The 24,767-nt window shown below is 40.1% G+C and overlaps 1 protein-coding gene and 1 long non-coding RNA gene across 8 annotated transcripts in view; one reads left to right on the top strand and one right to left on the bottom strand.

Annotated features, from left to right (window-relative positions):
• Nucleotides 1-801: 801 nt before the first annotated feature.
• Nucleotides 802-24,767, top strand: EIF4E (eukaryotic translation initiation factor 4E). The gene is made up of 7 exons (XM_071431670.1): nucleotides 802-930; nucleotides 9,823-9,929; nucleotides 11,564-11,659; nucleotides 13,623-13,686; nucleotides 15,530-15,643; nucleotides 18,128-18,267; nucleotides 20,157-24,767. The coding sequence occupies exons 1-7, from the start codon at nucleotides 913-915 to the stop codon at nucleotides 20,269-20,271; spliced, it is 654 nt and encodes a 217-aa protein (XP_071287771.1). The 5' UTR covers nucleotides 802-912; the 3' UTR covers nucleotides 20,272-24,767.
• The window catches only part of LOC139592158 (uncharacterized), a 32,479-nt gene continuing 23,348 nt past the window's right edge, over nucleotides 15,637-24,767 (bottom strand). For all 7 annotated transcript variants that reach the window (XR_011679926.1, XR_011679923.1, XR_011679922.1 and 4 more), the window contains one exon: nucleotides 15,637-17,474. This is a non-coding gene — a long non-coding RNA (uncharacterized lncRNA). The remainder of the gene's footprint in view (nucleotides 17,475-24,767) is intronic.

The following is a 24,767-nucleotide window of genomic DNA, read 5'->3' as shown; positions in this document are numbered from 1 at the left end:
TTTCATCAAGCAGCATTACAAAAGGTTAAGAACTCAATTATATTTTTGTTGTGTTTTTCTTTATTGAACCCTTTGCCTTTGATAAGTACTAATCAAGTCACAGCACTGAAATGAATCCCATGGCTGGGTTTACCTGGTATAACAGGCTGCCCAGGGCAGTGCGGGAATCACCATCCCTGACAGTGTTCAGAAAAATGCGTGGTTGTGACCATGGACATGGTTTGGAGCTGGGCTTGGAAGTGCTGGGATAACAGTTGGGCTCAATGTTCTTAAAGCTCTTTTTCAACTTAAATGATTCTGATTCTGTTCCGGGGACAGGGGGCTACTGAGCGCTGTGTTCTGGAACAGGGGCTACAGAGCGCTGTGTTTGGGGGACAGGGGACTACACACCGCTGTGTTTGGGGGACAGGAGGCCCGAGAGCGCTGTGCTGTGGGGACAGGGGGCCACAGAACGGTGTGTTCAAGGAACAAGGGACTACACACCGCTGTCCTTGGGGGACAGGGGGCCCCAGAGCGCTGTGTTCCTGGGACAGGGGGCCACAGAGCGCTGCGTTCGGGGCACAGAAGGACCCAGAGCGCTGTGTTCGAGGGAGAGGAGGCCTCAGAGCTCTGTGTTCGGGGCACAGGCGGCTCCGGCGCTCGGGACCGTTCCGTGCGCTCAGCACTGGCGGTGCCGCTCCCGCAGCGGCCGCCAGAGGGCGCTCCCGCCCCCGCCCGCCTCTTCCTGCCCGGGCGACAGTAGGAGGGGTTCCCGGCGGCCCCCGCGCCTGACGACTACATCTCCCGGCTGGCAGCGCGCCCCAAACGGCCGCCGGGCGCTCGTGACCACCGGGCGGCCAATCGCGTGCGGCCCGGGGCCTTTACCCGCCCCCGCCCCGCCCCGCGGTGCGTCCGCGATCCGAGCGCTCTAAGATGGCGGCGGTGGAGCCGGTGAGTGCCGCGTTCCCTTCTCCCGCCCGCCTTTCCCTTGCCTTCTTCCTACCGCATCCTGATCATCTTCCTCCTCGTCGAGACGCCGCTCCGCCGGCCGCGATGGGCGAGGGCGCGGCGGGGCCCCGGGCGGGCGGGCAGGGAGGCAGGAGGCGGCTGGCCGGGGAGGCCGGCGAGGAGCGCACGCTCGCAGGGGCCGGGGCGGGGGAGGGGGCGGCGGGCGCTGTGGCTGTGCCGGCACCGCCACCCCGGCGCGGCGGCCGCGGCTCCGGTGGGGCCCGGCGGGAGCGGGGCCCGCGGTCCGTCGGCGCCCATTGTGTGGCGCCCCGCCCGCGGCCCCGGCGGCCGCCCGGCCCGCCCGGCGCATGTGGCGCGGTGGGGGTGGCCATGTTGGTTCCCGCCGCCGCGGCGAGCCGGGCGGCGAGGGGCGGCTCCTCCGGCAGCGGGGAAGGGCCGCGCTCCCGGCGCGCTGTGCCCCGGAGGCCCCGGGAGAGGCACCGCGGTGAGCGAGCGCGGGCTCGGTAAGTCACAGATGCGCTGCTGGGGCAGCCGCGACAGCAGCCCGGCTGGTGAGACTCGGCAAACGAAATCGTCTTTGCCAGGTTGTGTCATCTTTTATTCGAGGGGTGTTTGTTTTTTTTTTTCTTTTCAGACCTTTCATGATAATTCAGTACTTCTTTTTTTTTTCCAGGTGATAAGTTATGTTCATGGTATTATGCTCGGTCTTACAAACGTAGCCCCAGCCCGCTTCCATAATGAGCTGGAGCAGCTGGAAGTGATCCAAGTACAGTTGTTGTTCTAATCCCACATGATTGTGTATCATGAGGAGAGGACAGCAGAAGACTCTGTTAGGGTTACAAGAAAACACAGTTAAAGAGGGCTGGTGTCTTGCTCCTGTGCATACCAGCTGTGACTGAATAGCCAGTGTGCTGTTTGGGGAGGCTTTTTTAACATTTAGACAAAGTGAACAAAGTTTGAAAATCAATGGTTTTATATAATGACTAATTTTGCCCTTTTGTGTTAGGGGCGCTGACTTTTCTCTTAATGGTTTTCTTCTGTGGACCAAACCCCGTATTTTTACCGACAAGGAAGAGATTGACGTGGGTCAGCATTTATAAATTGCATGGCAGCAGTTCTGTACAGGAGAGTGTCATTTGTTAAAAGTGCAAGACAGACCACCAGCAGCACCTTTCCCATGTTCTTCAGCCAGTGCTAAACACTTGTTTTCACATCCAAAAGCCGATCTTTGAGTTGTTGCCCACGTATCTGAGGATGAAGTCTTCCTCTCAGTGCAGTGCTTTGTGGTGACTGTGGAGCTTAGTAGGAATTGCAATAAATAATTTGCAATACAGCCTTTAGAAATCGAAATTACTGTGAAGGCCTGTGCCTTGTGGCTTTCTTTGCTGGGCTGCTGACACAAAAACTGTCTTTGCACCATTTTCTCCATTAACTCCATCTGCACATTGAGGTAGATCTGACCTAATGTAGCAGAAAGTAAACAATTGGTTTTGTCATGCTGTGTCCCAGCAAGATTGATTGCCCAGATCCAGTTCACCATGAGCAGTTGTGCTGAACCCTTAAAAGTAGAAGATGGGGCAACACTCACAACAGTTTAAGTAATTAACGCAGTTGTTGAATGTTCTGCTGTAGCTGCAGTATGTTCACATCCAGGAGTCAGCTATCACCTGTGCTTGCTTATTTTCAAATTGAAGTAAATAACAAAGTCTTTGTTTATTGTCCTTGTAGGTGGCTTCCTTCTCCTGCCTAAGCCCAAAGTTAGACTTGTGTAGTGACTGAGGTCAGAGGTGTTGCAGAAACACTGCGTGCTTTGCAGCTGAACAATTTAATTGCATGTGTGCTTAGGGATTACCTCTTCATCATAGGGAGTCCTTTCTGTTGCTCACCTGCAAAATTGACCTGGGTTTGTAGAGATGTCATCTGTAATGCTTTCCTGGTGGGAGAGTGTGTCTTGGGAAATGAAAATACAACTGAGTATGGGTTGGTTTTTGGTTTTTTTAATACAGGCTCCTACTAAGGTCAGTGATGTTTCTAGTGCTGTCATGGTTTCAAAAGTAGCATACATTGAAAGCCTTAAGAGGCTTGAAAAATGTTTCAGACTGTTAACCAATACAGAAACTTGAGTTGAGAGTTCTGTAGAGAGTGCCATAATAGCTGTCAAAAAAGGAAGATTATTCCATTTAAATACTGACCAATTTCACTGTGGTTTACTTCACCACTGTAAGGAGGGCATAAACCTTTGCAACACTGACAAGTTAAAATTCTCAGTTTTTCTTGTGATGTCTAGGTTTTTCTTTTAAAAATATTCAGATTGATTTTTGAGACCATGCAGAAGTGTCACCTGTTAGAGTGCTCATACAGCCTTTGAGGATTAAATGTGATCAGGTAAAACCATGCAAAAGTCCACAGCAGAACCAGTAGTAATGCTTTAGTAAACAGTAATTTACCAAAGGTGACTTTAAAATGTATCTGCACAGAGCCTGTAACTTCTAGGTGCATATGAATCTCATCTCTCATTGTGCAAATTGGAAATGGCATTGTGGTTCTTTTGTATTTTTGCTTAATGGCAGTTATTGTCATATATGCGATTCTTGTAAATTTAACTCTGCTTTTTTAGCCTACAACAGTGACATTTCAGGTATCTGTAATTTGAAAAGTGCTTGTTTGAGAAGGTAATCCTACATAGGTGGGAATCAAAACTATATTTAAAAGAAACTGTTATCTCAATGGGTTACAAGCATAGTGGTATAGGATCTTAAAATTCTGGAAAGTTCATAATAGCTCCTAAAATTCCATGTAGGCTGGAAGGTATTTATTTTGCATTATTTGCAGAGTGTAAGTGTAATTCATCTTCAGACTTGCTCTTGTTGCTGGGTATTTCTGCTGTGGAAGTCTGTGACCTGCTCTGCTTGAAGTCAGTATAGCATTGAACTGCAGTATTGTGCAGCTGAACACAGTTGCTTGCTCATGGCATTTTTCTGAAATGATACAGGGTAGAAGTACCTTTCATGCTATTTTATAATTGAGGATATTTATCATAAGCTTTCGAATTTTAAGTAACATATCTGAGTGAGTATGGAACTTCCTCTAAGAGGAGTATGTTGTACATCTTGTAAATTTTTTGAGATAAACATTTTTCTGAAAGCCATTTTAAATAATTACATTTCACATAGCATATAAAATACCAAACTTATTTCAAAGAAATGCATAAAAATAGTGTATTAAATCAAGCTGTGTTTCATTACTGGTGTGGAGGTAATGCATGCAGGTGTGGAGGTACATGGGAAACTTTTTGATGGAAAATGTGTCCATTTTGACAGCTTTCTAAAGATTAGTTTGAATTTTGAGGAGATAGAGGGGAGCATTAAATAGGGGATGTTGGTAGAATGCCTGCATTGTGAAAGAGAAATGCAGACTTTAAATGTCAATTAATGTGACTTGTTCCTCAGCTAAATTGTCTTTCAGTTTTAAAATATTCTATAGTCAAGGTTAAACTTGAGTTTGGAAGGTGTTTATTGTCTTGCAGTAGTCCTTGTTTATTGAAGTTTAAAACCTGTTCCTGTATAGGACACTGGTGTAAGGAAGGTGTGAGTGTGTGATGTGCAGATGTGAGTGTGCTGTAACATGACTGCTGTTAGTGGTCTTCACCTGCCAATTGTCCTTGATTCTGTGTAGTAGATATAAGGCAGAAATTTTAACTGTTTAAATCTTTTTTTTTTTTTTTAGTAGAGGTTTGTTTCTCTTGTGCTCTGAGCTGTTCATCAGATAACCTGTATGTATGACATCCTTTGCAATCACTGGGCATACCAGTAGTAAATCCAGTACTTTTTCTTTGAGGACGTCTTTTGACCATTCATACATTCTACATTAAATTATTTTCTAAAGATTGAACATATTGTTACAGAGGATATAAAATTCTCCGTTGAACCAGAGGCTCAGTATACTTGTGAAACGTGGAGGTCTTTTCTGTAGGAGTGTTTGGGGAGACTAGAGGCTTTTTGTTCTTTGAATCATCTGAACTGTTCTCCGCAGCACTTTTGGGCAGTTTTCTTGTCTGAGTGCTTTAGAAGTGACAGAATGTTCTATGTGGAAACTCATCCCATGTGGGTAGGTTTTGTGTTCCAGTAGCAAAGGCAGCAGCAGAGTGCAGGCTGGGGTAAGAGGTGTTAGCACCAGGTCATCTTGCTTAGGCAGCTGCAAAACCCTCAAAGATACTGAGGTAGTTTGATATTGCTTGTAAGCTGTTTGCTAATGCTAGTTAGAAGTTTGTGAGTTAAATGGCAAAAATCTGATGGGCATTTTCATGAGTCTATAATCCATTTTGCAGAAGTTAACAGGGCTATAAAGAGTCTCTGTATCTTTTAAGTCTGAGGTGATATTTCCTAGAAAACCTTTGACCATGGAGGAAGTGTGTGACTTTTTTACTTAGTCTTTTATTCTTGTTCTCCTGTACACATGGTCACTTCTGTTGTAAAGTGAGGGGATGTCAGTCAGTTAAAATCAGGTTTCATGCTTGTGTTCTGATAGTGACTGCCTATCTAAAAATCTGTGGTGTTCTAAGTAATGATGAATGCATTTAGGATATTTGCTCTCTATTATGCCTTGCTGTGTCACAAGTAGAAATCCTTTCTTTGTCCTGGTGTCTGGAAATCTACTTCACACTTTTAAATTGGTAACAGGTGTCTCTTAGTTCCTCTTTTCCAGTTGCTATTACATGTACTACATATGATTTTTACCATTGTACATTCATTCCAGAGTTGTGTGTCAAATCATCACTTGGTTTGTTTTCTTACAGGATGGAATGAATGCTTGTGGGTGTGCTTTAACTTTTTTTTTTTTGTCCAAAATGTTTTGAAATAAACAGCTCTTGAATTTTGTGCTTTGGAAATTAACCTGTGGTGTCATAGCAGTTACCCACAAGACACGTAAGCACCAAGCACCAGCAGATAGTAGAAATTGTTTTTCCCAAGACATCGGGTAACTGAGGTATTTTAGAAGCTCTAAAGAAGAAGGTGAAAACTCCATAATGTCACTTTACTTTGGTTTAATGCAACAGACTTGGAAAGCCTCTTCCACTAATTAATTCTCTTAGCCTTCACCAAGAGCACGTAATAGTGCCAGGTTATGTCCTTCTGGGCAGTAATTGTTGCACTCCAACTGGACTTGCTAAACAACTTCTGTAGACAACTAATGACATTAATGTGGTCTGGGCAGCATCTGAAAGCCCTTGGTAAAACTTAGTCAAGCTGCTTGTTTCCCTTAATAAACAAACCTGATGAAGCAGTTTCTATTGTAAATGCTTTGTTTCCTGTCCCAGTGACGTGCACACCTTTCTTTGATATGTTGGTCATTATGTGCTGTGGAGAAAGAGTAAATAACACCAATTAAATTTGCAAGTGTCCGAATCCAAGTAATTGCAAATATACAGAGTCATTAAATGCTGAGTAGGCAGATGTTTCATGGACTTCTGCAGGCTGATTCCTACATCAAAAACCGTGTGGGTGGTGAATAAATGTCACTTAATTATGTGCTGTCTTGTGTATGAGAAGTGGGATTGGCCATGCTTTCCAGTTTATCTGGTAATACTACCCTATTTTATTACTTTTAAAAGCAGCAAACTCAGTGGTTACTTATAGAGTCAATTTTAGGTTAAAGAATACATTAGTTATGAGCAATGGTAAAGTATTATGAAGGATTTTAAATAAACTAGTCCAGGAACTGCAGGTGGAGTCAGTCTGACTTTGGTTAATAGTGTTGCAATTGCAGGGTTCCGAGCTGTGGGTTGCTAAAATGTGAACATTAGTTCATGTGATATATATAGATGTATGCAATTTCTTGTAGAATTTCTTGGATATCAGGACTTTAAATGGACTTTAAATACCAATTAACAAACTTAGATAGCTTCTATTTGACTAATAACAGGAAGTGCTTTGGTATACAAACATTTCATTTTGGTACTCAGAACAGTGCGATAAAGGTTAGATGAAAGGAAAGAGGAGCTGATAGTGATTAACCAGCCCAAAATTAAAATGGTTATTTTTCTGTTTTCCTTGATGGCTGTGGGAAACAGAAGGAAGTGAAAATAAGCTGGTTTAGGCTTCTCTCTGAGGCCAGGCAGAAATAATGTTCTTCAATAATAAGTTCTGTGTGTAGGCCTGTAGCTATCCTTGAATGGGGAAGCCTGGTGTTGAAAAAAAAGTCTCTTCTGGTGACATAGTTTTTGAGGGGAGTGGCACAGTCTTGGGTCAGGGTCATTGTTAGGTGGGCCTTGGAGCTGAGCTGTCATTCTCCTGTTTTGGACAGGAGCTTGAATAATGGTTAGTCTGAGTTTCATGAATGCCTTGTAGCTTTCAGAATATCTAAAGAGACTTGATATTGTGGTGGTTTAAGTAAAATGCATGTGCTGAGTCAGATGTCTTCTGTTTGTCCAAAACCAGAATTTCATGTAGTTGTGTGAAGGATGATGATTATCAGTGTACCAGACAGGTGTTGATTGTATTTTTCTTTTTGTCTGACTGTGCTACCTTAATCCTTTCTAATGTAGTCTTTTGTTAGAAGTTATGAAACAGTTTAGCCCTGCATGTGCTCAGTGGCTTTGTATTGATTCTTCCATTTTATGTAGTTGTGATAATTCTGGAAGAGTGATCAGGGAGACTTTGGGACTAGCTCTTTGTATGTTGAAAGCTAGTTGCTGAGCAAACATGAGATTCCCAACTGAAATTGCTTTTGGAAGACACTCTGCATCTGCATTCAGCAAGAGTGAGTCTGTTTGATGTTAAAATTCCTAGTGTAATAGCATTTATAAATCAGTTGTGAATATTATATGTCACAGCTGCAGAGTATTGTGACTGCAAGCAAGTTTTATCACAAAACCTAGTGCTGTTCCAGCACATCAGCAGAATTTTTCTTACTGTATTTGCACATGTAACTTTTCTGAATTTTCTAGTTAGGAGCCCCTGAAGGAACCACACTTTAAAATTTAGTTTTATATACTTGTTTCTTTGTAGTACAGATAGTGTGAAGGAGGAAGTATTGAAGTGCTTCCTTGGTGAATTGCACAGCTTCTGTGCACTGTCTGTCTTGAATTGTTCAGTGGGATGGTTTTGTGTGATTAAAGATGAATGATACCAAAAGTAAGTGGGGGTAACACTAGAAATTCTGTTCCAGATAGTAAGTTCTTCAAGTTCTATGGTTTTTTTGAAGGTCTGCTTAGCTTTTTATAGTATTACACTGGAGGAGATGTGACAAATTTTTCAACACTGCGCTTCTGTGGGTTTGTTAGTGATGATCCCTTTGGGAGATCCTCAGAAAGCATTTAGTTTTATTTAGAGGAAGGGAATTGTGCTATTGTACTGTGTAAATCAAAGCACTGGCCAAGTGCTCCTGTTAGATCTTGACATGTCGGTCTCTTCACTGTGAATGTAGGTGTTCTGAAATGTCATGAGGTGTTTTTCTATGTGGGCTGTTAAACTAGGCATACTTAATTATTTTCAACCATAAAGGAGTAACTTGTCTGATGTAAAGCATAATATCATGCTTAACAATGTTAAATATATTGATAATGAAAAGAAAATCCCTGTTAAGACAGATCTTCAGGTGTTATCCAGGAGAGTTTGCCAGCTGGGTCTGTGAAGATAGAGCAGTGTTATCACTTCAAATCCAGTTTTCAACAGCTTTGGTGTGATAAATGTATGTGGAAGTCTGGAGCAAACTGTTCCATTAATTAAATTGCTTAACATTACTTAATTCACTCCTATGCTATTTTTTTCTGTTAAAACCACAAAATTTAAATTAATTTTAAAATACTACTCTTATATTGCCACACTTGGTAATGTCTGGAGTCTTTGGGTCTACTGTACTTAGCATTTATTTATATTACTGAAGTGCTTCTTCTTTCATGGGGTCAGCTGTACAAGCATTTTTGTATTAGCTCTTAGGAAGGATCTACAGTCCTTCTGTGTTTCTGTAATATTCTAGCAGGTTAGGGAGGGATGGTGGTAACTGGCAGGGACACTTGGCATCACAATAAAGTTTTGTATCCCCGGGTTTGAAGGAAAGGCATTAGAATTTCAAATCTGACACAGTGACTTCTCAAACTGAATGACAAGCCTGAGGGGGTTTGCATGCAAAGAGAATATAATTTACTACTTTATGTTAAAGTATATTTAATATTTCTAGAGCTGTCTCTAGAAAGTTGAAAAATAACTCTTGAAATCCATCTAATACGTACTAAAGGAGTAAGTACGTTTATTTCAGTTGGAAGTTTGAGAACTGATGTGTGTTCAATCAAATTCCGCTGTTTGGTTCATGATGATGTAGCAAATACAAAGATAACTGCACTAGCTTGGCTTCTAGCTGCTTGCAGTAGCTGATTTTAGATCTGAGAGTTTTAGTTTTATCTTCTACTTGTATTAATAGATTTTTTTTAAATAACAGAGCCTGTACACCTGTTTCAAATGATGCTCTGTCAGAAGCTGATAAAAACAATTTTCATTCTGAAGTTATTATTCTCTGAATTTATTTTAGATGTGCATATTCTAGATAACATAGATTGTGTATTTCTAAAATAGCACTCAAAACTATTTCAAAATTAGACAAGTATGTATAGTATACCATTTTGGAAACAAATTACATAGGAAGCAAATCACTGAACAGCAGAATGCAAATTTCTGAAGTTAGTGTTTATTGTAGGACCTGTTCAGATGTTGAAGAATAAAGGGATACAAATTGTGCTTCCATTATGCGATGTGGGCCCACAATCAAGATAAATGATAGGAACTCCTAGCTTCACCCTTTCTAAAGTAACTTTAGAAAACTAAATTACTTCAATAAAAATTGAGAAGGAATGTATTAATAACTTCTTTCTTCAAGCAGGAAACCACTCCCAACCCCCAACCTGCAGAAGAGGAGAAAACCGAACCAGCACCTAGTCAGGAGGTTGCCAGCCCTGAACAGTATATTAAACATCCACTACAAAACAGGTAAATGGTACAGAAACGGATTGTAGTTTTGCCAGGGATAGAAAAATGCCTGTGGCTTTGCAGCTCTTGTTGACCTTATATTCTCTAGCAGTATTTTGGGAATTCTCAGGGTTTTTTTTTTTGAAGATTTTTGCAGTGGGGTTGCAGAGTAAGGAGATTCTGATCCAGATGTTAATATTCAGAGTCTTCTTCAGGTAGTGCAGTTACAGAGGCTGAAAACATTTGCAAGTTTTCAAAATGCAGCCAGGTACTTTGAAAGAGCATGACTGCTTTTAGTTGGAGGCAGGCAGAGCTTTTGTTGATTTTGTGTGGTGTATTTTAAGAGGCTGACACTACTGAGAGGAAGCTGCTGCCCACTACAGCTGGGAAACCTTGCATTCTGCCTTGTACTTGGGTAAATTAAGGTGCTGGTGGTAAAAACTTGTAGTTAATATTATATTTCAAAGTTAGTGAAATTCAAGCCCTCTTAGAGCTTCAAAAAGACCATCTTGGAAATCATTTTCTCCAAGTGAGCTGATGAGTTACTGTGGAATGCTCAGTACTTACTGTTGGCAGGTACCTTTTACCAAGTGATATCTTACTCTCAGTTTAAGTTTTGAGCAAGTGTGGAAAACAGTGCTTCCCTGTAGTGCTATGCTGCATGTATCCCACTTTCCTTGTAGTCTTTCGGCTTCCATCTTCCTTCTCTTTCTTCTGAACACCTTGACTAAATTGATGCTAACAGTTCCTTACAAGTGTTAGTGAGGCTATTACTGGAATGGAGTAGACTTTTACAGCTAGGTTTGAAATGTCAGGAAGGGTCTCAAAACAATAGATTTGACACCTAGTGACTTAAATTAAGCTCTCTGCTGAGAGAAGATAAATATAGCCTAGTGCTAACCCGAGTTATTTCAACACTACTGAAATGATCAGAGTGGAAAAAACCCCAACTGTTTGATTAAATGCCTCATTAGGTGTCCTGTTCCAGCATTTTAAATTGCTGCAATGATGCTTTTTAGATTCAGAAAGAGCATCTTCGTGTGAAAGGTTCAATTTCGTCTTGATATTTGTATTCAGCAGAGATTTTTTTCATTCAGTCTTGTCTATATATGCTACTTTTAAAACTTGAAACAATCAATTTGTGGGCATTTGAGATGGTTGCCATTAGTAAGCTGAAAATGCAGCTTGCATTTTAAAATTTATGCTTTCCTAGTATGTGAGTGGTTGGGAAGCTTTCATGTCATACATAGCTTTAGAGTGATCTAATTTGCTTATGTAACCTTTACAAGGAAATTACTGGCCAGGGAGCCCAGTTTGAATCGGTGTTGTTTTAGACCATTATCAGTTGTTTGTGGTAGGGGATTGCAGTTTAGCAGTGACAGCAAGGAGAAACATCTGAAGTTTAGAGTCTTAAAAGAATTCCAAAGCTATTTCAAATATTTGCCTAATGGATTGATAAAGTCTGCCACAATTCTTGCAATGAAAGCACAAACATTGTTAGTCTGTAAAGAATTGATCATGTAACTTATTGATGAAAACTGACTTCCATGCTCATAATATATTAAGGTTTGAAATTAGTTTGAATATAACAATAGAAATAATTACATTTTTAATATACTTTAATTTCTGTATGTTTTTATTTTGTTCTCCTTTAGATGGGCACTCTGGTTTTTTAAAAATGACAAGAGCAAAACTTGGCAAGCAAATCTTCGTCTTATCTCAAAGTTCGATACTGTTGAGGATTTTTGGGCGTAAGTATAGATTTTTCAATCTGCACGATAATTTTGGGATTTGTTGGCAGCTTATGTCCAAGTCAAAAAACCCATAAAGTACTCCATTAACTGCAAATTCTTTAGTGTAATCTGAAATAGTTGCAAAATTGAAGGTGAAGTCTGAAGAAAATGCAAATGGAGTTCTTCATCCTTTAAATGCCCATTGTCTTGCTGAAGCACTGCAACACTGCTTATATTCACGTGTATATAACAGGCATGTAGAACATTTAATTTGTGCAATAGCTATCTCATAGTAGCATGAACCTGTAAATTCTGGTGGCCAACTGATTGCCACTTCCATGGCCCCACATTTTCCTCCTTGATTAAATGGCTCATGTTGCATGTTCAAGAGTGCCTGAATCTGGAGCGTGGTAGTTGAGACTCATGCAGATTAATGGCATTCCTGAAAAAAATTTGTTGGAGGTTACAGAAGAAATGACCTTCATTCTAAGTTGAAGGTCTGTGAGAGTGGTTAGGCTCCAACAGCAGTAAAAAACCCCTGAAGGTGGGCCTGTGCTTTCCAAACACTTGCTTCAATCAAGATTTTTGCCTGCCATACTGCTAAAACATGGAGAAAATGCAAGTGCTGCAACACTGAGAGTGAACAAAAAAGCGTTATGTATTTGATCCTAGTGTTTCATGCTACATTGAGTGATAGGGTTCTTATTTTTGCATACTTTTTTTGGATGTGATCCCCATGGAGGGAGATGGAGTCAGAATGTAGTAATAGGACGCATCAGTGACCCATTAGCAAAGGGAGGAAAAATGCTTCAGCCTTTTCAGTAACTTTGTTGGTGCAGTCCTGACAGGGAATGGGATTCTGGGCTTGTAACCAGCTTTCCCATTCCTACTGTGGGGATGACTGCAAACTGTGATTCACTCAGCTGTCAGCAGTGGGGTATGTGATGGGCAGCTGAGTTGCTTGATGCTCACTACTGCAGTTGGTTAAGGGTAAGTTTTTGAGCTTCTGTAACCAAGATAGTCTTGGTGATTGAAAAGTAATCTAGATGTCTGCAGTGAAGGTATAAAATCAGCCACCAGCAGTTAAGTTACAGCTCCTTTGTGGCTGGAGTGGGAAATAGGTGTGTTGCTCTGGGGAGAAAATTTCAGTGTCAAGGTAAACTTAAAAGAGGCAAACTGTTGAATTTGTAACTGGTGTTACAAATTCCTTTGTGTGATATCTCATTGTTAGAACATCACATTAATCAATTCTCTTTTTCATGCTGAACTGTGCCTCAATATTAGTTGGTCTTGGGCTACAGGTTACTGTAAAATGTGCAGGCCTCTTTCTGAAGTCTGACCTGTTAGGGATGAAAAAAGGCATTTATCTCCTTGTTTGAGGAGGAGATACTATGTACTCCTTTGATTGTTTTTCTGAATTGCACGGTTGTAAATTTAATTCTGAATATACATTTTATTGTCTATCATCTGTTCTTGCCTTTGGAGTCCGTAATTTGAATTATCAGGCCTGCAGCATTCATACCTAGAGTGCTGTATCAAATAGCAAGGCTGAGCATTTCTTCTAAAAAAACTCTCAGCAGTGTGAGTAGCCCTACAAATATAAACAATTCTCCTTATTCCATGAATGTATTAAATACTCATAGACACAGGACCTCTTGCCATGAAAGCTCAGTGAGTTATATTCCTAATAACTTTGGACTTCAGTTCTAAATCTTAGAACTGGGTTTAAAAGAAGCATTGGAAATTAGTTTAAAAGCAGTTGTGAGGATCATATTCCATTTTGCTGCTTTAAGCCTAGAACATCTTAGTACTGATACTTTTATATTGTTAAAAACACTAAAGAAATAGGGTTGCTTCTGAAATAACTTTATTGCTCCTTAATTTTTGGGCTTTGTTTGGTCATATGTCTTCAATTCTTTAAGAATTTTGTACCTTAAAACAATGCTTCATTTCTAATCCTGCTTTTTTTCCCCTCCAATAGTTTATACAACCATATCCAGCTCTCTAGTAATTTAATGCCTGGTTGTGACTACTCGCTCTTTAAGGTAGGCTTGCTAACATTTTTTTCTTGAGTTAAGGATGCTGATGGATGGTTTCCTGACTAAGCAAGACACTGTCCAGTTATTTCACTTAAGACATTTAGGAACGTGGTTGGGAATGTCATAAAGGCGCTAATTTTTTTTTTGAGGAAGTCCCAAACATTGCCTGAAAATCAGGTTGTCACTTCTGAAATTGCAAACACTTGCTTAACACGTATTAGACAGTAGATTTTAATCTGTGACTGCATTAGTCTTCATTCTACATTTGAGATATTTGTGCAAACAATTAAGTGTAATTTTTTCTAATATAAAAGGTTGTTCAGCTCTGTCACTTGATGTGAAATGAGTTAAAATGTCTGTGGGAGACAGCAATGTTGCCCCATATTCATTCTGGGTACTGCTAGCCAGATCCACAGTACTCCTAATAATTTCTATACTACCAGGTAAATGCTGTATTACTTAAGCATGAAATAGAAAAGTGCACCCAACATTGACAATAAGAACATTCTGTGGAAATATCCAGACTAGTGAATAGGGAAAAGTGTACATGAAATCATGCCTCAGCTAGGGCAGAGGTCTCAACTGGGGATCTAAGTTAAATCCTAACCTCTTGGTAGTGCTTCTATCATGCAGCTTCCTTTCTGGATTCCAGCACCTCAGTACTCCCTAAACTGCTGGTGTCTGGTTCCTCCTTTGCTCATAAAATGTAGCTGCAGGCTGGGGCTCCTCAGCAGACTGTGTGCACTGTTTGTAGTGAAGAGGTTCTGCTGCTTGGGTTTGGGAAGGTAATGGTATTCTAGGTGACTGAGAAAGCTTACTAGAATTTTAAGAAGCTATAGGCCCTTCAGAGATTAGGATATCTATGGATATTGCTTGTATTTTTTGCATCAATTCTTAAATTGTGTTTTAATTAAGTGTGTGTATCTGCTCTGTTTGCTTGTCATCAAGCAGTAATAATTATATAACTTCAAGGAACAGGTATAGAATTGGCAACTGCTTCAGGCTTGCAGGCAATCTCTTACTGCTGTCCTTCAGTTGTGACCTCTTAAGAGCTCCTCTTAAAGGTGATAAGGTAGTTTGAGCTCAGCAGCTGCCAGTGAGGGTGTTATATTTAAAGTGAGATGACACCACTCCATCCTGCATGGGCAGTTCTTACAGAATTCCTCTGTTCAGACAATTACTTACTTTTTTAATGACTTTCTGAAGTGCAGCATAGCTGGTTGATACAAGAGTAGTAGCTGCCTGCTTTGCTGTATCAGCACATACAGAATCATTTAATTCAGTGCAGGACCCTGGGCAAAATCTGAATCAGATCTTGCTTTGAATGGGTATCTTGTTTTGTTTGGTGTTTTTTTTTCTTTCTCCAACAGTGAAAATTCTCTTATTTTCATCTTGCATGTGAAGGAAGTCGTTGAGAGAGACTGCCAAAGGTGTCTGTTTCAGTGAAATAATCTCTATGCATGAGTGAAGAAGCACTTGGCTGATCTTACACTGAGTGCAAGACATAAAATAAGGACTCCAGATAAAATTAGCAGCTATGTTCTGGTTTAATGCAGGGCAAAGCAGGTGGTTGTCTTTGCTTGTTGCCTCAGGATTTTTTTAAAATGTAATATTTAGCTAAGACTTTTGCCTGGACTGTGATGCTTCTGTGGAACCAAAAATTCACTAGTGTGCACTTGTTGTTTTGGAAGTTTGATATTGGTGTGAGACAGTATTTCAGGACATTCTGGTATGTGTCTTAATCTGTACACTTCTTTCTTTTCTAACTGTTCCAGTTATCACTAGCCTTTTGGTGGCTCTTTAGGAAAATGAGATGGCATCTGCTTTAACTTGTGGCCTTTCTTTGCAGGATGGGATTGAACCCATGTGGGAAGATGAGAAGAACAAGCGGGGAGGCCGATGGCTAATTACACTAAACAAGCAGCAGAGACGAAGTGACCTTGATCGCTTCTGGCTAGAGACAGTAAGCACCAGTGGCAGCTGAGGAGCCTTGTGTTTGTGTGAAAATACATTTAACTGATTTGATATTTGGATGCTATGCTACTCTCACTTCTTGGCAGCAGTGTCCTGTAGGGTTTTATTCACAGGCTGTATTTGAATCATGTTTTTTCAATAGTGATCTTCATGTGGGTGTATTCTGTCTTAATGCTTCCTTGTAACAGGAAGAGTTCTGTAGGACAGATTAAGCTTTTCCCATGTAATGTACAGAACATTACTGTTGAGCTGTGAAAATTCTGAAATTTCATTACTGTGAAAATACATTGTCTTGAGTGCAACTTGCTGGTTCAATTGATAAAACAATTTGTTTTACAAATACTCATAAAAAAAGTGAATAGTTTTCAGGTTTTGTCTTTGTTGAACAAGGGACTTTCAGATTTACTTTTTTCTTTGTGTATTTATCTTAATGCTGGGGTAGGCAATAATAGCACATAAAAATACTTCTTTTTTCCATTGCTCTTATCTCTTTGGAATAGAATTGAATGGTAAATTCTAGTGTGGATTGTAGTAAATGTATTACAGAAAAATGTGTTATCTAGGAACTGACTCAGAATAGCCTAAGACAATCTAGCATGATCTAGGATTTAGGGACACGGATTGCAGACAAGACAATGCACAGCAGTCTTGGCAAATCTCTCATCTTTTGTCCTTGTTGTTGTGAGAGGCAAGGAGTGTTGCACCCTTTGAAAGGGAGAAAAGGCCTTCAGAATCAAAGCAGAGGTGTCCAAAATGTCAGAATTTCAGGATCTTTGTAGTCACTGTAGTTGTGATTTGAAGCATTGAGCAGTACAGTACTGGGCAGTGTGAGTGCATGTGAACAAATTACCATCCTGCTGCATGTATTTGGCCTAACGCATGTGTGAGTCCTGACTGCTGATAGCCATGACATATGGCTTGGAAACATGTAGATAGGCTGTGCAAACTGAAGGCTAGAGGGCTCTGCATTTTGCTTAGCAGTGAGCAATGGCACATAGCCTAAATACCCAGGTGACTGTGATAAGTGCCCTAAAACAACCCTGTCACTTCTAATTCCAGTAATTATATACAACCAATTTTCTGCAATAGAAATCAAAGTCTTTATAGCTCCCCTTTGGAACAAATTTTTATTATAATATAATGATCTTAACTGTGAACTAAACTTCATTTGAGAAGACTTTTTTCCCTGTTGTGCAACACTCATGAAAAATGTACCTGAGGAGTGTTTATTGAGCATGGTAGTCATCTGTGCTTGCATGTGAACTAAGACAGTTGGTTGATATTTTGCGTGTTTGTGTGTTGTTTGATCTCAGCTATTTATAGCTTGAATTTCTCAGTGAGTGTGTGCAGCCTGGAGTTGGGTGTAACATTTAAAGCATGTTTAGTTATACCTGATTTATTCATTTGCAGACTTTGTCCTTTTTGCATTTCCTTGAGTAAGCCAGCCCTTGTGGGCCTGATGGGTACTGGAAGACCTGCTTTGTTTGAGAAGTTGCAAACATGTTGAATTTCCAAATGTTATAAGTGATACCACAAAACTGACATAACTGCAGTGTATTTGATGCACTGTGTAAGTGAAGGAAAAGAGTGCCCATTTGCAGATTCAGTGTGCAGAAAGATTTTTTTTTTTTAATTCAGCATAGCCAGGTGAATCTGTCTCAAGCACAAGAAACGATTAGTTTTGAATATCAGGATTGCTTGTTCTACAAGTTGCAAGCTGAACCTTTTAAATACCACTTTCACAGTTAGCATGTTGCATGGAGCTGTGACCTTGCTCGGTCTGATGTTCCTGGCCAATTCCAAGCTTCACTGCTAGAAACCTGGGGGAAGAATCTTGTGTTACTTGTGCACCTGCATTGGTGCATTGTATTAAACCCTGTTCAGGATCACTGATGCCCACTTTAGAGTTTATGGAAATGCTGAAGCTTCCTGTGTTGATCAAAAGTAACATTTCATTGGATAGCATTTAGTGTCTGGCTGCAGTCAGATTTACCTCTAAATTGATAGACTTCAGCATGGAAATGAAACCTTATGTACCTGATGTTGTGCAAATAATCCTTAACAGATTCTTCCTAGATAATGGATGGAAACACCTAAAAGTTCAGATTGGTCCACCTGTTTTAAGTGTCCTGTAGAAAGAAGAATAGAGTGCTTAATTCTTCTCCTGTTTTGGATTGGGAGGATGGGGTGGAAGGCAGCACTGTGGAAATGATCAGCTGTGTCAGAACTTGCAGCAGGTGGCAGAGGAGGAGGAATGGAAAATTCAGACTAGGAGGAAGATGCCCTGCTAGAGTGTGTTCACTTGTAATATTTGGAACTTGAAATACTTGGAAGAAGACACTGCAATAAATAGAAAATGATTGCTGTGTGGCAAGTGGCTGTAGGCAGTAAAATGTGTTCCTCAGTCCTTGTGTACACTGAGTGCTTGCCTACAGAACAGGATTCTGACTCTGAACTGCTTTCTCTTTCACAGCTGCTGTGCCTTATTGGGGAGTCATTCGATGACTACAGTGATGATGTGTGTGGTGCTGTTGTTAATGTTAGAACTAAGGGTGATAAAATAGCAATATGGACAACTGAATGTGAAAACAGGGATGCTGTTACGCATATAGGGTAAGTAACTGCTTGCTGCCTCGGCTCTGTGGAGTGGAACCATGCATGTAAAGCCAGTTAGCTTGAGGGAGGAGGCATTTCAGGCAAGTGGAGCCTGTGCAGAGCTGTATCCCAAGCTTAAGTAAGTAACTGTGCCAAATTGTATTCAGTTCTTCATTTCTAAACTACTGTGGAGGTAGTGCTGCAGTACAGAGTAGTTACTAACAGATGCGCATACACAAATCTTGGCAAAAATTCTCATTTCACAACAAGGCATTGTAATTAACAATTGCAGATAATGTGCAATCTGTTCCAGCCTGCCAGTTTGTAAAGGTGAGTAGTCAGAGTAGAGCATTGATACAGTTTTTTTCCAGGAAAGTGATGCTTACAAATAAGGTAGGAAAGGTGCTGCAAGTCTTAAGCACAGAAGGATGTACACAGATTTGGGGGGGAGCTGTACAGTGATGTGCTGTGAAACTACAGCACATCCTATGTTTTGCTATGTTTTCCTATGTTTTGCTTCTGTTTAAGTACAGATAAAGTAATGCTGATGATTTGTGGGTTATTTGATTTGCATGCTGTAGTCTTTAAGCAGCAGTAGTTATCTCAGATTGAGTCTGTGCTATGGAAAATGCATGTTGTGCTCTAGTGTGTAGCAAGTATTACTGACTACACAGTTACTATTTACACAATTATGTGATTACAATTACTAATTACACAAGTATTTGTTGGGTTCTGTGGTACTGATGCTTCAAAATAACTTTCTGTTAAATTTGTCATTGTAGGCCATTTACCTTATGCAAGCCAATGAAAATACTTATTTTCCTGGCTTAGTGCATCTGTCTTAAGCCAAACTTGAGCTGTCAGACATAGCAGCTTACTTTTTTCACTACCTGATGACTCTTTTGATACTTTTTTTTTTTTTTTTGGGCCTTTAAGAATCTGTGTCTGCCTCCTACTAATAATTTAATTATACAGTCATGTTTCCAGGCTTCAGTGATAAGTGTTTAATAATAAACAAGCAAAACTAAGGTATTCATCTTCTGCTACCACAATGTTGCAATAAACCTAGTAGGCACCAGACAGCATTTTAGAATGTTATAAGCCATTAACTAAGGAGTTGACTCCTTTAGAGAGCTGTGAAAAAGTTAAGATTTTTGCAAACTGACACAAGTACCAAGGTAAGTTATGTTGCCTGCTTGCTCCCATGTTACCTTAACTCCAGACAGGAGTGGCCATTAGTGACTTTCATCTCACTCTGTGTGAAGGAGCACTGTGTGTGGGTGTGTTTGTGTCTAAGGCAGGTGCTGCTGCTTCTTTCTTTGAAGACATAAGATCCAAGGTGGTTTTTCTTAAAGCTTCTGTTGGCTAAGGTGCCCATGACCAGGTCTGGGGATGTCTGCTTTCTATCAGTAGTTAAAGGAAAGACAGCAACTCTGCAGCCACGATGTGTGGCGTGATTAGAGCTGGCTGTTCCAGGGAATTGCTGTTTTCTTTGGTTCAGGTGACTTTATCATCTCAGTAGATTTGGAATTGTGAACCATGAGTTCTTCATAGCGGTTTTGTTTTTGTATGTGGAAATACAGCTTTTTGGTTTAATGAGACTCACAGGAATGCAGTATAGAATCCCTCCATTTTGCATTTATTTTGGCCTGTTACTGTTGATTTATTTTTTTGAAGAGCTTGTCCTATTATGTGGTAACTTATTTTAAAAAAATTTACTTGGATTTAGATGCAATACACAAGAAAAATCATGTTTCAAGTCCTTATTCATATCTGAGAAATTGTTTCTAAATAGGCAACTTTTTTTTTTTTAATGGTGTCCCCAGATCTTAAAAGCAGGTGTCCTGATACTAATTCCTTCTTAAGGACTTTGCTTAAACTGTTGTTTTATTTCTTTTCCTCTCCAGGAGAGTATACAAGGAAAGATTAGGACTTCCTCCAAAGATAGTGATTGGTTATCAGTCCCATGCAGACACAGCTACTAAGAGCGGCTCCACCACTAAAAATAGGTTTGTTGTTTAAGGCGACACCCTCTGAGTATTCTTTCATAGGAGACTGCGTCAAGCAATCGAGATTGGGAGCTGAACCAAAGCCTCTTCAAAAGCAGAGTGGACTACATTTAAATTTGATTTCCATCTAAATGTTGCTAAGATTTGTGAGAAGTCTCATTCGCCTTTGTCTTGTACTTCTATGTTCAATTTTTCTATTTTGGCCGAAGTAACCGTTACCAATCGGATTTTTAGTACACTTCACCCCCCAAATCCATAAGTGTGTTTCTGGCCCACTCTGTAATAGCTTGGTAGAAACATTACTATTGCAAAAAAATAATTTGTTTATCCACAGTATTCAGAAAAGAAGTTGCATTTCTGTACCTGCAGGAAATTACTCTGTTTTACATTTGCATTGTATGCAGTAAGATTTTGCTGGTTTGGAAAAGAGTATGGTGCATACAGTTTTCTAGCAATTTTTTTATACAGCATCATCTTTGCTGTAACCTCTGCTGATGGCTGCTAGATTAATTTATTTGTTTTCCCTATTTGATAACATTAGTGATATTTTGATTTCAGTTGTTTTTGCTCATGTAACATTTGGTGAAGAATCTGGGAGTATGACAAAGGTGGAATAAACATGAATTTTGTGCATTCTTTGGTAATTTTTTGGTTTTTTTGTAACATCAGAGCTTTGCTACAGATTTATGCATTTCAGTCAAATCAGTGATCTTTTTGTGTGATTTCCTGAACATAAATGTGGATTTTTTTTTTTTATGTAACACCATAATTTACATTCCTTACTAGAAATAGTATGTCTGTTTTTGTATCTTATGCTGTATTTTAACACTTTGTATTACTTAGGTTATTTTGCTTTGGTTAAAATGGCTCAAGTAGAAAAGCGGTCCCATTCATACTAAGACAGTGTACAAAACTGTAAATAAAATGTGTACAGTGAATTGTCTTTTAGACAACTAGATTTGTCCTTTTATTTCTCCATCTATACAGCAAGTATTTGTACCTCTCGTGACAAGGCAGTCTCTACTGTGGCTTCTATTGTAGTGTCTTCCAAGAAAGATAAAGTCTGGAGCTATAGTCTGTTGAAACTTTTAATAAACCTATTAGATAGCACCCTAAATCACAGTGGAATTATATCCATGTGGCTACTGTTCTTTCTTAGTGGTTGGTCTAATTGATCATGGTTTGTGTTGTTTCTCTTTTGACACCTGTTTTATGCCCAACCAAGAATTTTAAGGGTACACAGAAAGCCTGTTGAGTTTCAGGTAGGAGCTACAGTAAAAGTGCTTCAGTGAGTGATTCTGCTCTAAAGATATAATGCATAAAGTACAAATAGAGCATCACAGAGTCATGGCTACAAATAAAAGTATGAGTATCTAGATAGCTTGCTATTACATATGTCTGAGTAGTTGAAGCTTTGTTTCATTGTTTGAAAGTTACTCCAGAGAGCTGTTAGTTTACTTGGAATTTCACGGGATGGAGGAGACTTTAAAGGTCAAGTTCACTTATTTTGAGCAAAAAATGAGAAGCTTGTTCTTTCCACCTCTTAGAGCATGCAGCAAAATCAGTGCTTTATTACTGATTTCTTGCCTTTTTTTTTTTTTTAAAGTGTGTGATGTACTTAAAGATCTTGCCAGGGCTGTGGAGCCTTTCTTCAGCTAAGTGTCAAGGCAGGTGCTTATTGGGGTTTTTGTCTTTGTGATACCTGATTAAAGCGAGTTTAGTCACTGGCAATGAAGCTTCAGTTGCATCTGCCTGATGAAGGCACTCAAGTGTCTGCGTGCTGAAATAGACTTGAACACTTTTCTTGCACATCTGTTCAGAAATGTGTCATAAGGAGCATATCAGACTGTGCCAAAAAATGTCTGGATCATTATTACAGCTGTTTAATAAATACGCTTTGAGTAGACATCTCTATCTAAAGATGCTATTCCTTCAGTATTGGGCATCACCCAGGATATCTGTGAATGTGGAGAGAGCTACCTAGGCTGTTTGTGTGCTGGTTTCTGTGGATTCTTGTGTAACTGGTTGCCTGTCCTGATTCAGCAGGTGTGAGAGCAAGTCAGGTTTGTTTAATAGGTCCATTGACAGTAGAATATAGCAGTCCATGCCTGTTTCCCAGCTTCAGCTAATTGTCAGTAATGCTTGCGTGCACGGGAATGTGAAGATGAATCAGCCTCCTGAGTGCTGACTGTGTGTGTAATTTGGGAGCATGGCAGCTGGGCTCCTTCAAAGGAGTGTCCCTGGAAACAGTGGTAGTGCTGTCCTTTTGTAAAGAGCATTGATATTAACCTGAGTGCTGTTGTGAGAACTACAATAGTATTGGATTTGTTCATTGCACTCCAAGACTGACCAGAGTATTACTTAGGGTACAAGCATTTTGTTCATCTAGAAAAGTGATTGATAGGGTTTTTTTGTGTGGCCTCAGGTTTTTGAGCCTGAACCTATTGAAGCAGCCAGCTAACTTGCACTGTAGTATGAAAACTGCAGGCAGGTTAATGTGAGGCTCTCTGCTGCTCACATAACAACTGTGGTATTTTTAGAAGACTTGAGAGGAAATTAGCTGGCATGGTTGCTTTATCAAACATACCACCTATGCCTTTAATTCATTTTTAGAGGAAGCAAATAACCACAAAACTTGTTTTCTCCAGCTTGCAAATCACTTTGTGCTGCATACTAATGTTCTTCTGATTCTAATGGTGTAGTTTGTATTTGTGTGCTGAGGGAGAAAGTGGAGAGCTCTCCATTCTGCCTATTACTGTAACAGCCACAGGCTCAGGACGGGACAAAGCAGTAAATGTTGAAGTATCTCCTATTGCTGCAGAATATTCAGTGTCATTAAACTCCCAGCTAAAGGGGAGGCTGTTGTCAGTGTGTGGTTTTAGTAAGCCTGGGAAGACTACAGAGTAAATGTGTAAAGCATCTTTTTGGAAGTTGGGGTTATGTGGTACAAAACCAGAGCAAGGAAAGACAGCAGAAATTGCTGTGCTAGAAGAGCTGTAAGGATGTGCCAAAATGCAGCCTGTGAAGATGGGGCAACAGATAAACTCAGAAGCTGACAATTCACACATATTGTTTAACGTTAAGTCTTGGACTGTGCAATGCTTTTCATTGTCACTTCTGTTTGTCCTGCTGCACTGTCACTGTCTTGTGTATCAAATTGTCTCTAGCTCAGGAAACTTAACTTCAGTGTTACCCAAATTCTGGAAACTTGGAGTAGTGGCTTTTAGCCAAGCTTGGAGTGAGCTCACACTTCCATCCTACCTAATGGAATCCTTTCTTACTAAATTGCTTGGAGAAAGCACTCTGGACTCTATTCTGGGACTCTTACTAAATGCAAAAAAAAAAAAAAAAAAACAACTAAAATTCTGCATTTTAGTCTCTGGAAGTGTCATGGATCTTCCATGTGATATGTGACCTCCCATGTTTCCAAGAAGCCTATTTTTTCAGTCTTGGCTTGATGATTTTAAAACTAGTTTTTAAGAAATCCTGTACTCAAGTACTCTACCAGATAGTTAAGCTTGATAGTTAAAACCATAAAACTTTCAGGCTGCCTGGCACTTAACTTTTAGATGACTTTGCCCTCTTGAAAGCAGTCAGTGGTTTCTGCAAAATTTTTTTGCTAATAGGTTTTACTTAGGTCTTAAAATAACTTTTTTTTTACTGTAGACTTTGTGCCTTTTCCCACTGGGCAAGAAACAGACAAATGGAAATGACATGACCAGGAGGAAAATAGGCATAACTATTTCATTTTGAGGCATTTCATACCTGTCCATCTAAATTCTTTGGAGGGTGGAAGTGCAGAGTGCATTAGCAAGCAGTGTGGAACCAGCCCTGTGGAAGGCACCTGCTGCCCCCTCCATCATTGCTGCAGAGCTCCAGGAGCTGTTCAATCCCAAAGGCTTGAACAAATGGCTTGGCTGTTTTTGGTGTCTTTGTGGGACACCCATTCACTGCAGCTGCTTGAATAGATTTTCTGTCTTTTAGCTCTTAGAAGTTTTGTATTCTGCCAGAATTTGTTTTCAGGTGTCTCGCTCTGGCACTGCAGCAAAGCCTTTAATAAGCACTTAAATTCCTTCCCCTGTGATAAGAACCACGGTCACTCTTCCTCTTGCCTGGTGGCTGTCTGGCACTTTCCCAAAAGACTATGGGATTCCCTCCTAGCCTTTCTGTTTTGAAATAAAGCAGGTTCTGATGTCCAGAGCTAAATGTGAATTATGGCTGTGCACATGATGGTTGTTATGCTTCCCAGCATTAACTTATTTTGTGTGATGCCTTAAATATAAAAACATCCTAGCTGAAGTCTGCCTGTTGTTATCACTTTGCCTGCTAACCAAACAACTCAGATTTATTTTTTTATTTATTCCCTCCTAGTACTGAGCGTGTGACAAGCTTAGCTGTGAATTTGTGGGGTTTATGACTGCCTATGCTTTTCTTGTCTCCATTTTTCTAAATCCTGATGCTTTTCAAGCCTTACTAAAACATGTTTAATAAAGGGAAAAATTACACTGA

The sequence above is a fragment of the Agelaius tricolor genome, unplaced genomic scaffold (genome assembly GCF_023055355.1).
Source record: "Agelaius tricolor isolate 1412-34295 unplaced genomic scaffold, bAgeTri1.0.p SCAF_8, whole genome shotgun sequence".
NCBI lineage: Eukaryota > Metazoa > Chordata > Aves > Passeriformes > Icteridae > Agelaius > Agelaius tricolor.
This window is presented reverse-complemented; position numbering and strand designations above follow the sequence as displayed.